At 38.7% G+C, this 12,833-nt stretch overlaps 1 protein-coding gene across 12 annotated transcripts in view; it reads right to left on the bottom strand.

Moving 5' to 3' along the window:
• Nucleotides 1-12,833, bottom strand: part of TRPM3 (transient receptor potential cation channel subfamily M member 3) — an 804,289-nt gene that overhangs the window by 230,795 nt on the left and 560,661 nt on the right. For all 12 annotated transcript variants that reach the window (XM_053907798.1, XM_019463616.2, XM_019463620.2 and 9 more), the window contains exons 4-5: nucleotides 10,462-10,675; nucleotides 6,658-6,782 (exon numbers count right to left, since the gene is read on the bottom strand). In XM_053907798.1, the coding sequence (XP_053763773.1) occupies nucleotides 6,658-6,782; nucleotides 10,462-10,675 (339 nt within the window). The remainder of the gene's footprint in view (nucleotides 1-6,657; nucleotides 6,783-10,461; nucleotides 10,676-12,833) is intronic.

Genomic DNA, 12,833 nt, shown 5'->3' on the forward strand with positions numbered 1-12,833 from the left:
TGAAGAAAAAAATCTCACAAATAATGGCTCCCTTCAGCTACTCATATCACTTCTCATCAGAGCTAAACTTTAGTTTCCGTTGGCTGTCTCTACTTCTTCCCCTTCTCCCTCTTCGATCCAGTGACTTGAGACCAGCCCCTTCATCGTTCTTTGGAAACAGTTTTGACTGGTGATGCCAGCGACATCTGTTTTGATGAACTGTATGAACATTTCCAAGTCCTCATCCTCCTCACCTCTCAACTGTACCTGACATTGCCCTTCACTCTATCCTCCTGGAGCACACTTTTCCCTTGGCTTTCATAACAGCCTCTGGTTTTGCTTCTACCTCTCAGCCCTTCTTTTGGTTTCCCTCTGCCTAACCATTAAATATTGGACACCACCAGGATCCAGGTGTAGGCCCTCCTTTCCTTTACTCTACATACACTCCCTTGGTGATCCCATTCACCACAATGGCTTTAATTTTCATCTATATGCAGGTGCCACTTGAGTCTTGAGGGTATAGCCAGATCTTGCTTCTGCGACTCCACCTCATACTGGAGGTTACTGTCCTGCTGGACATTTTCACATAGATATCTCAAAGCAACTTTGAAATCAGCACATCCAAATACAAGCTCAACGTTGTCATCACTGAAACAGCAGTTCCTATGTCAGTGAATGTAGCCTAGAATCTGAACATGGTCCATGATTAGCTAGCGTTAGCTCCTGTATAACTGCAACACACTTGGGTGAGTCTCCTTGTCTCTGAACTTCTCTTCTTGAATCCTCTCGATACATCTTATATAACCTAGTCCTAGAAGTCCAATAAATTCCATGTGAGAACCACTACTGGAAGGTTTTCCTAGCTCACAATTTGAAATCCTGTTTGGTTTGCCTGAGAAATAGGTGACAAATGCACTATTAAACCTCAGTTTTGGGGGCCTGAAATATAGAGATGGTATCAAAACAACACTTTCCAATTAAATATAAGAACTGTTAAAGGTTATAAAATCCTGAGAATAAATATATACTTCAGGGGGAAATAGAAGATATCATTGAAAGTCATGATAATCTAATAACCACATAAGATGATGTGTTGGAAATCTTCCCAAATACAATTTTATCCGCAAGTTAAAATGAAAAGTGCTTTTTCTTACAATCATGGCTAGATTTTTAATTTGGCATGTATTTTGTTAATCTAGATTTGAGAAAAGACAAATTACAAATGATTCACAAACTGTTCAATTACCTGAAACAATTCTGGTCAGACTGTTTTCTAAAGTAAGGAAATATAAGGCTAAAATGAGTCATGGAAAAATCATAATTCAATGGAAATTCTTTCCTGACTTTATACTGGGGATAGTTTCATTATCTGTTCAGATAGAAATTCTCTAGGGACAAAAAAAAATAGTTCTGGTCATTCTTGTAGTTTATTTTTGAGTCCAATTTACAGGCATAAGATAGTTGCCAGTATCTCAACTAATAATAAAAACATCATTAAATATTTTCTTATAGATCACTTGGCATACTATTAGTTAATGCACCTGGGTGGCTCAGTCGGTTGAGCACCCAACTTCAGCTCAGGTCATGATCTCACAGTTCATGAGTTCGAACCTCACATTGGGCATTGCTGTTGTCAGCACAGAGCCTACCCCAGATCCTCTGTACCCTTCTCTCTGCCCCTCCCCTGCTTGTGCTCTCTAAAAAATAAATGAATATGTATTTTAAAAAAAAGAGTATGGGCTTTGGAGACAGTAACTCTTACTTAGTTTTCTTACATAATGATACATACCTCATAAGCCTAAGCTATGCAATCACAGAGAGTTCAAACAGGAGCTCAATAAGTTCTAAGTACTACTATTATGATTATGCTCATACAGACTGTATAAATATAGAGCAAGTATTTTTGGAGTCCACTTTAAGATGATGAAATCAACCCTTACAGAGTTTAAGTCACACGTCAATGCCTCACCTTCACACCAAATATCATATTAGTGGCCTATAAGAAACAAACAAACAAAAATTCAATCTCTAATTTTGAGGAACTTTTACCAAAATTGGGGGAAGAGGAAGTCTGTAGGAGAATTATAATCATGGATATGACATTATGGGTGAAGTTAGTCATGGAAGACATCTGGTGGAGGTGAGCCTTGAGCTTAGTTTGACTCAAGAGTAGATTATGGGTTGTAATAAAAGAATGGGGCAGTAGGAATCATATGGAGAAATGACAGAGTAGTGAAACTTAATAGCTGAACAATATTCACTTTCACATTTAAAGGCAGGGTAAAAAATTACTGTCTACAATATTTGTAGCCTTATTGCTCATCAAATTCTGTTGTTTTGATCTATTAATTGGAGGTTTGGTTAAATAGAAGATATTTAAACTTGAAGAATCAAGGGTAGTTCATTCCTCAGTTGGGTGGACCATGCACCTCTCAAAAGGGTTACAGAAAGACTTGTTCTCATTCCATTCTTCTTTGCTCCCATATCCAACACATAGAAGCTTTATCATTCACCTCCCACCTTAACTTGCTACATAAGAAAATAGTTTTATATTTAGATGCTTGGTTAAAAAATGCCCTCATTATAGTTACTAAAGTATAATCAAGCTTGGGGGCCTGTATGGAGATGAAACCGTGGTAAAGCTGTGAACTAGGTAATATTTATCATTATATTTTTTTTTCTGTAATGTCAATTTTCCTTGTAGCCTGAATTTCATCATGCCCAATCCATCTTCATGGTCTGAGCACCTCCTACATGTGAGGCTCTAAGTTGAGCTGTGAGAATCCGAAGCTAATGCCCTGTATCTTCAAAGTCTAACCTAAAATCTAGCCAAGAGATCAGACGTGAAGCGAGGTAGATGCTTAAGAATATCTGGAAGCAGACCTAAGGGCAAGTTAATCTTTCTTCTTTATGTTAAGGGCTAGTCTTTGCCTTTATAGTGCCATTCCAAAGGGGTAATCAATGCTAAGATGAATAGTAAGTGCCTTGTCTACAACTTGGATCACTAGAATATCCATAGAACTACTTGAGTGTTCAGCTTCTCAAAGTGCTCATCTGAGGGCCAGCCCCACAGAAATAAAAAGATCTATATTTTCTCTCTGTCTGGAAAGAAACCTACTGTAATAAAATATTCGGCATATGAAGTAGAGCCTTTCTTTTATCCTATTTTTATTTCATATAAGTTTCCTAGATTTCCCTTGAAAATTATTTTGTGCCACCTCAACCTTATTCTGAAATCTACACACAGACTAGGCCAAAAATACAAATCATTTTTTTTTAAATGAGTGCATTTTGATAGAATTCTGAAGTGGTAAAGATTTTTAATAATGTGTTAGTATTTTTCCCTCTGATACCTGGTGTCTGATGCTAAAAGGTTTATTTTCTTGATGTTTATTATATGTAGTTTTTGCTATATATGATGAAAGGAAAAGGACAGAAGGCAGTAAATTAAGCTAAGCTATGGAAATTCTTATAACTACTTAAGAAGCTTATCGGACAAGACTTCTACTTCAATGATTTTGGGGGGACATTTCACAAGTGACCACTAACTAATACTTTATTCAAATACTTCTTTTTAGGACAACCTGGCACCATATTCCTTTTTAATCATAACATTAGAAGAGTAAACACATATACAAATTTCCCTCAAACTGTGTCATAAATCAGGTACACCAAGAGCAGCATTTATGGTCTGAGTAATTTATAATGTGAAAAACAAATTCGATTACTGTTCAAGACCCTGAGAAAGCCTATGCATATTCCAACTCCCCAATTTTGAGGGGGAGGGTGGGAATATACAGAATGATTGAAATTCAATAGACTTTGGTCAAAGATAGTAAGAAACTAAAATTCACTGTTTTTCCTGTGTTCTTTATGATCTGTCAATGTCAATCCTTTTCTTGATGGTCTCTGCAGGGTTCACCTGGATCTGTGTGAGCCACGGTGTGCCTCTATCAGGCCCCTGTGAGCAGGGAGAATGAATGTGCACATTTTACTGAACATGAGTGACTCCTACTGTCCTCTGGGGTCAAGGCTATTTTTTCACTGGGAAGTCAGACAGTGCAACTCAGCCTCACTGGCTTAGGCATGTGTAAGTTCCTATTGGCGTAACACTGGGAAGAAATATGGGGAGAAACAAAGTAAGTTAAAAGGAGGAGCACAAGAAGAGGTGAAATCAGAGGAAAAGAACGCAAATTGGAAGAAGATGAATCAGGGGTCATTTCTCCAACCATGCAAGGCAAGTAAATGCAAAGCAAGTACTATCTTTCTGCACTCATATAGAATTTACAAGACACACAAAATGACACAAAAAGGCAGTGGGCAAATGTTTAGGCAACTGAGGTAATTATTTGGTTACTCTATCTTGAATAAAGAAATAAGCAGCTGTTTATTCATAGTTCATCTGAGTAAGAAAGTTCCAAAATGGTTCCCCCCCTCCTCAAAAATTGAATAATAGTAACTCAGGTTTACACTAAGACGTCCTGAAGCAATGGACATTTAAAAATGACTTCTGAATCATCACATTTTAAATAATTAATTCATTTGTTAACAAAATGCACTATTAAGTACTTTTGGTACCAGGGGTGCTTCAGCGTATTCGAATTCTCTAAGAAATATATTTGCTCTAGTTCATAAGCAACTTCAAAGCCAGCTTGGAATCTGAGGCAAGGATTAACTCAAGTATATTTCATCAAAGACTAGTTGCAGATACTCTGAAAAAAATTACTAACGCTTGTTTTTCTGGTCAGTTCTGCCTACATATCACTTTGGAAATTGCTGCTTGAGATACTCAAAGCATGTGTGTTGTAAAACAGCCAGTAAGTTTTAGTTAAGAGAATAATACACTGATAAAACTAGGACCTCATTTCTTACCCTCTGTTTTTAGTAAATTAGTGTTTCTACATGTAATTTGGTAGCATTGATATGGACACCTCTTATCACGTAAAGGTTCTGAAGGATGTAAAGAGTGTTTGTCTACTGTATTTCATGACGTTTGATTTTTTTTATTCAAAGTATTTTGCATTGCATTAAAAATTGTGTATGTTTGATTTCACTCTTATGTGGAATTTAAGAAACAAAACAGATAAAAATAGAGGAAGGGAAGGAAATATTAAATAAGAAAAAAACAGAGAGGGAAGCAAACCTTAAGAGACTCTTAACTATAGAGAACAAACTGAGGGTTGCTGGAGGGGAGGTGGGTAGGGGGATGGGCTAAATGGCAGATGGGCATTAAGAAAGGCACTTGTTGTGATGAGCACTGGGTGTTACATGTAAGTGATGAATAACTAAATTCTACTCCTGACACCAATATTACACTATGTTAACTAACTTGAATTTAAATAAAAATTTGGAAGAAAAAAATTACACATGTTGTGTTACATTAAATAAGATGCTTTCAGGAGTGCCTGAGTGGCTCAGTTAGTTAAGCGTCCGACTTCAGCTCAGGTCATGATCTCATGGTTTGTGGGTTCAAGCCCTGCATCGGGTTCTGTGCTGACAGCTCAGAGCCTGGAGCCTGCTTCAGATTCTGTGTCTCCCTCTCTCTCTGCCCCTCCCCCGATCATGTTCTGTCTCTATCTCTCAAAAATAAATTAAAATGTTAAAAAAAATGTTAAATAAGATGGTTTCAGTGCACAATAGAAGAAGCAATTTAAGACCCATCAATTCTCAACCTCTTTGATTTTTTTTGGCTCAGATACTTGGAAAAAAACTACTTAGCACATGTGTTACACTTCATGGCAGGCCTTCATTAGGAAGGGAAGACTATATTGATCTGATGTAGAGGTGCAATGACCAATAGTTTATTGTAAAAATTATCAGTGGAAAAAGCAGTGAATAAAGTATGGCAATTAGAGTTTAAGCACAATTCCTATCAGTGGAATTTTGAGAAGAGTTATATAAGAGAAAGTCTGGTGGTTAGTAGGAGAGAAAACCCTCTCAGGGAGTTTGTGGATAATCTGTTTGTGGTAAACAAAACAAAAACAAGACCCTAGAAGAAATGGAAGTAAGATGATGACTCAGAAAAAGTAAGATAAATTCTCTCTGGCAAAACCCTTTGACTGATCAGTCAATGTGTGGCTCTGGACCTGAGAAAAGGAAAGAGAGGTTGGCACCTTGCAGAGTATGGTCAAGGGTTTATGAGTAGTTTCCAAAAGGAAGATCTAGAATGACGCTGTGCACACTCCCTGCACAAGCAGGGAAGCCACAGCTTGAATGGAAAGCATCTTCCTCTGTGGCTTTCCTGAGCTAGTGGAAGGGCACTCAAATAATAAAGAAGCTGGAGACTTGGGGCGAGAGGGTCCCCATTTAATACTGTAGTCAATGAACTCATGCTGCTCTATGTTACCTGGTGTTAATTCATCTTAACTGGACTGTGTCAAGAGAACTAGCAAGGTTTGATGGGTGAGGAAAGACCACTGCTTGATTCAAACCAAGAGGATAGTTAGTAAATCTTACTTCAGACCTGTTTTGATCATAAGAATTGACATTGGAGTTTACAAAGACAGATTTTGGAAAATACATGGTCTTGTAGTAAACTACTCCTAACATGAATTTCATTGTGGGAGGTGTGGGCTAAGAGAATACTGTAATATGCATATTTTGAATTCTCATTTTATTTTGCTCTTTTGATATCACCTTTAAGAAAAGTCACAGACAGGGGCAGTTTCTAGGACTTACATCTCTTCCAATGAGGTCCTCTTGGTTTTCCACTATTCCCCAGGGGGCGATGCCTATGGTACATATCTTCCCTCGAGACTTAGATGCATGGTCCTTCAGGGCATCCCCAACATGGCGAATAACACCTAAGAGGAAAAAGAGAAGTATTACTCTTTTTTTTTTAAAGCAATTACTCACCATTGTTCTAAAGGAAACTGTGATAAGGGTGGTTCACAAGGTTATACACAATGAATATAAAGTTTTGACACATTTCTACATGTGTTCAGAAGAGAACATAAATTTATGGCTTTAATGTCAGATGCATTTGCAGGACTTGTATATGAACTCTAGCAATGCATTTCTTATTCTCCTTTAAATTCTTTTTTTCCTAAGAAAAAATTAGAAAGCATCCAATGTCAAAAAAAAAAAAGAGGGGTCCCTGGGTGGCTCAGTTGGTTAAGCATCTGACTTAGGCTCACGATGTCATGGCTCGTGGGTTCGAGCCCTGCATTGGGCTCTGTGCTGACAGCTCAGAGCCTGGAGCCTCCTTGGGATTCTGTGTCTCCGTCTCTCTCTGCCCCTCCCCTGCTTGCACTCTGTCTCTCACTCAAAAATAAACAAACATTAAAAAAATAAAAGAAAAAGAAAGAAAGAAAGAAAAAATTGAATACAGTTCTTTAAACTTAGGGAATCTTTTTCTTGTTCTATAAGCATAATGATGTTAGTATGACTAAGAACCAGTGCCATGAGTACATCCTATAAAAAAGCACCATGCTTAATATTATATTAACTCTATACCAGAGTTTGTGTATGAGTTAGGGTCATTCAAATAGAGTAGTTACTTAGCTCAGATTTTGTTAACCTTTATTTCATCTTCCTATTTATCGACATATAAGGTGGAGACCCTACTTACAAAGAAAACCTTGGCATATTACGTGGAAAATTTATGTTGAAAATATATAAATACAGCTTTTTAGCTTCATCAATGAAAGTGTTTTCCTCTCCTGTCATAAATGACTTTCCACATCACTGTGGCCTTCCTCACTGTAGTTAAACTGAAAAAAATCAGTTTACAAGACGGTACGGAACCTCTCTCTTATCTGTTAATAAAGATAAATTGCATTTAAAAAAGATGCAACTTCTAATCTGTTAACCTCCCTCTCAAATAATCATTTTTTTATAGACGATATAAAATATCTTTTCTAAGAAAAGTTATTTCCACTTATCAAAATTCCACCTATTCCTCAAGGAAAAATCCACACCTAGTGCCATCTCCTATGTGAAAGTTCAATTGGATTTGATTTTTTCCTCCCTTTGAACAGGATTGCAGTTTGCATATCTCAAACAGTGCTGTATGTTACCTAACATATTCTTCCGAGATTCACAATCCCACATGAGGCTGTCTCCTCTAAGGGCAAAACTCCTTGCAGGGAAGGTTGGGGGGGGGGGGGGGGTCAGTGTCTTACTTCATCTTTGTATGCCTCACGTGCTAGCACAGAGTAAGGGTTCTTTTTTTTTTTTTTTTTAATTTTTTTTAACGTTTATTTATTTTTGAGACCGAGAGAGACAGAGCATGAACAGGGGAGGGGCAGAGAGAGAGAGGGAGACACAGAATCTGAAACAGGCTCCAGGCTCTGAGCTGTCAGCACAGAGCCCGATGCGGGGCTCGAACTCACGGACCGTGAGATCATGACCTGAGCCGAAGTCAGACGCTTAACTGACCAAGCCACCCAGGCGCCCCACAGAGTAAGGGTTCTAATACTGCATGAAACTGTCAAAATGCACCAGGAAATTTAATCATGAGAGAGGACACATTTATGTGAATCACTCCATTCTGAAATATTCAGAAGATCAAACAGAAATACCCTCCTTTAAAAAAAAAATCAACTAAAACCGTGTAAATAACACTAATCCATGTTGGGATATGCTGGCGTGTTGATAAGAATACAATTTCACTTCATAGCTTATCTAGGGATCTTCTAAAATAGAGTACCAGTGAAGAAAAACAAATGTAAGAGTCAAGCTGTGAATATCAGTATTCATTGTGTTTCCCTATTTGCATGCAAAACTCCTTTCAGGGCCCATCCTGGACAAGAAGTTTAACTTCCTATGCCCTCCATCAGCCACAATTCTATTGCCGTTTAGGTAATCTGAGATGCCATCATTAGAACTTCACTTTGGGTATTGGATTGAACACTAGCCTGGAGTGAGGCAGAGATGAATTCTTTGGTTTATTACAGAATTCATGCTGTAACTTCTTTTGATATGGGGTGCATTTCATAAAGGAAGAAAAGTAATAAACAGTGCTCTGAGTTCCCAGAAACAGAAGATTGTTAAGAGTTTCTTTGGGACCTTTAGAAACCTTTGAGTGGGTGTGTATATGAGGTGCAGATTATGCCAGGAAAGCAAAACACTGAATAATCACAAGTGAACGATGCCAGCTAAGCTGAATGAAAGCAGGAGCCTAAGGCCTGAACAGCTACCAAAAGCTAATTGCTTTGTAGATACTTGATTACTACAAAACAAACAGCAAAGAGCTGACACAGAGCATTCTAAGATCATGTCAGTTTACAGACTGAGTCAGGATTTCACGTAACAATGAGGAGCGGGGCCATGTGCAGAGTTCACTGCTGAAATGTGCCTACAGGGTTGTAGGCTGAGCCTTCACAAGTTCTAGGTATTGAGGAGAATTCTGAGTGCAGGTCTTGGTCACATATCACCCAAGCTGCGAACAAATGAGTAAATAATATTGAGATGAATTCGTTGGTCCAGGGTTATGTTCAGACTGTTCCACAACTCCACACTGCACGGAGCCTGGAAATAAGTCTGAGTGAACATGCTACACTATAACTTGTGTACTTCCAATGGGCACTTCTGGGGAAGTGTGTCAGGCTGGGGAAATATGTCTGAGCAACTTACAGGCATCCATTCCATGATCGGCTCCACACTAATAATGTGCTGCATGTAAGCGCTTAAAGGTTTGGGAGAATTGGTTTGACAGCCTACCTGTATCACAATACAGAGAAACTCATTTGGCAGGTAGAAAAAATTGCTTGGAATTCAGAGTGTGATGTGTCTTCTATTGGAGTTGATTTAATAAACTACTTAAAAAATTTTGTTTAATGTTTATTTATTTTTGAGAGACAGAGTATGAGTGAGGGAGGGGCAGAGAGAGAGAGGGAGACACAGACTCCCAAGCAGGCTCCAGGCTCTGAGCTGTCAACACAGAGCCCATTGCAGGGCTTGAACCCATGAATCGTGAGATCATGACCTGAGCCAAAGACGGACGTTTAATGACTGAGCCACCCAGGTGCCCCTTAATAAACTATTTTAAATAATAAACACACAATACTCCAGATGTTGCTGTCACAATTTATGTCCCTGATAAAATGGGCATTTTGCAAAATTTAGAGCTATGTGCACCAGACTTAAAATTACTTAAAGATCAGACACAGAGCTTCCAAGTTTAGAGCAAAAGTTATTCTTTGAAATATTACTGGATACTTAATTGGCAGCTTGAGGTACTGAAAATATCCTGTGAAATTCCATTAGTCATGTTTACAAATTCTGGATAGTCAAGTATTAAATAGCCCAACCTGCTTCCCAGGTGTAAGTAATTCTTCTTGGTTGAAAACTAACTGTATGGTTATCGTGTGGGTTAAGGGAGGGCAGAAGAATCTGTGAGACGAGGGAGAACCAGTGAACGTGGACACATGGGGAAGAGAGATAGCTGTGGGAATGTCAACATTGTTAGCCCTAGGAGAAAACGATCTTAGGTACAACATTCTCATGGCCTTAGGTTGCCTCTGTCTGACTTCCAGTTACCTGTGTTAACCCCTCCAGTGAATATCCACGCGCCGGTTGTCATGGCCGCTTTGATGAGACCTTTTCCAAAGACTTGCTTGAGTTTTGGCTGGAGTTCAAAGTTCTGCAGGCCCCCGTGCACAGAGATGAGAAGCTTGGGAAGCTCCAGCTGCCATTCCTTGGTCATCAGGTGTAGGAGGAGATCAGGTTTCGTATCGAAGGATACTCGCACGTACTAGAACAAGAGTGGCCACCGATTAGGGAGACAGGGCAGGGCTGGCTGCTGGGGCTTATCCTTCCCGATTGCAAGGATAGGTGTAGCACGAGAAGAAAACATCTCCTAAAACAGCTGATTTTTGAAAAGAGGCAAATCATTTTCTTTACCACGAGAGTCTTCGTTAGGTGAAGGCATTTGCCACTTTTAAAGGTGTTCTTGAAATTGTGACTTATTACAGACTTTAAAATTGTTCGATTTTCTAAAATGCACTGTGAGCCCAGCTTTGCCCAGTTATGCCACCTGGACGTAGATATAGATGTTTCTGCGACCCTGTCACTTTGAGAGGTTTTGAGAAATTCTGCAGTTCTACATCATGTAATAAGAATTTTAAAATAAGGCAATAGCTATCTTTATTTAATTTACAAAAACTGAATACCAAACATTTATGTTTTAAAGAAGACAAGTGACGAAAGACGTGCCCATCGTTCTTGTAGAATAATCTTAAAAAATGAAAGTGTATATCAGATTTCAAGGTGTTAGCAGATGCAACTGGAAATAAGTGATACTAAGTATACATAAAGGAAATGCTATAAATACACACAATGAAAAACATCTATATAATCATATACATGCTCATTTAGATCTCAGTTTAATTATATAAGGATTTCCATCTTTAGCTGGAAACAACTGAAATACCGGGCAAATACATTTGAAAGCCTTTTGAAATGCATTGCTGAGCGGGCATTTAAAGAGCAAACATCCAGATTCCTAAAACAGAGTAGAAGCTGGGACCTCAGGAGACAAGGAAGGACCAAAGCAGGCTTTGGACTTGAGGGTTTCTCCTCAACTCTGCAAAACGGCACCTGCTTTCCTGGCATCATGCAGGATGGATGAGTCTAATGGGCCACCCCAGGTAAGCTGGGACACTGTTTCAAAGGGCTCCACTCTCAAGTGTAAGGAGGAAAAAAGTAAGAAAGTCTGATGTACAGAAGAAGACAGCAAGGAAGCATGCCTGCTTCTACCTTGTTTCTGAGTGGATGGGGAAAAAATTCCTCTCTGATTATTTTTAAACAAGGGGGGCTCTCAGGACCCCTGGGTGACTCAGTTGGTTAAGTCTTGGACTTCAGCTCAGGTCATGATCTCACAGTTCATGAGTTCGAGCCCTGTGTCAGGCTCTGTGCTGACAGCTCAGAACCTGGAGCCTGCTTGGGATTCTGTGTCTCCTTCTCTCTCTGTCCCTCCCCCTCTCATTCTCTCTCCCTCTCTCTCTGTCTCTCAAAAATAAAATAAACATTAAAAAAAATAAACAAGGGGCCCCCCTTCACACAGACTTTGATCCACAATGACGCTATCAGTGTGGTTTGAAAAACACCAGACTATTTAATTTGAAATGGTTCTGGCTGGGCAGTGGTTCCAGATAACAGGAAGAAGCAAATGCAGATCGTTTGTGGAGGAATGCATTCTCAATCCAGCACTCAGATAGTTCCCATTGGAAAATAAGCATGTCGTAGTAAAAAAAAAAAAAAAAATAAATGAAATGTATTGCACAAGGAAATAAAGCAGTATGAGTGAGAACCAAAAAAAATAACAGGTAGCAGAGTAAGATCCTCAAAGATATTGAAATATTCAGAGAATATAAAATAGCTATCTTTAATATATTAAAAACCTGAATGAGATTATTGAAGGCATCAATGAGGAACAACAGACTATTAAGACCAATACATTTGAAAAAGAATCAAAAACAACTTCTAGAAATAAAAATGCAATAATTTAAATGAAAAATACAATGGAAAAGTTAAGCTACAGATTAGACACACTAATGATAGATCCAGAGGAATAAGCCAGATGCAGCCTTAAGAGACAAAGGAATTGAAAACAGAAGCAACATTGAAAACCTTGGAACAGAGCATCTGAATTCTAGATGGAAATAAAAGAGACAGGGAAGAACCAACCCTTGAACAGATACTGGCTGGGAAATTTTCAGAAATGTTTAAAGATACACATTCTCAGATCGGGGAACGTCAATGAATCCCAAGCAGAATAAATAAAAACAAACCCCACTCAGCAACACCTCACAGGGAACACCAAAAGAAGGGAGGAAAAATTCAAAAGCCACTAGAAAATAAGACAAACCACCTACAAGGAAACAGTCATTTTAAGGCAGAAGGTCTACTCC

Source organism: Panthera pardus, unplaced genomic scaffold (assembly GCF_024362965.1).
Source record: "Panthera pardus isolate Hobbes unplaced genomic scaffold, ASM2436296v1 HiC_scaffold_20, whole genome shotgun sequence".
NCBI lineage: Eukaryota > Metazoa > Chordata > Mammalia > Carnivora > Felidae > Panthera > Panthera pardus.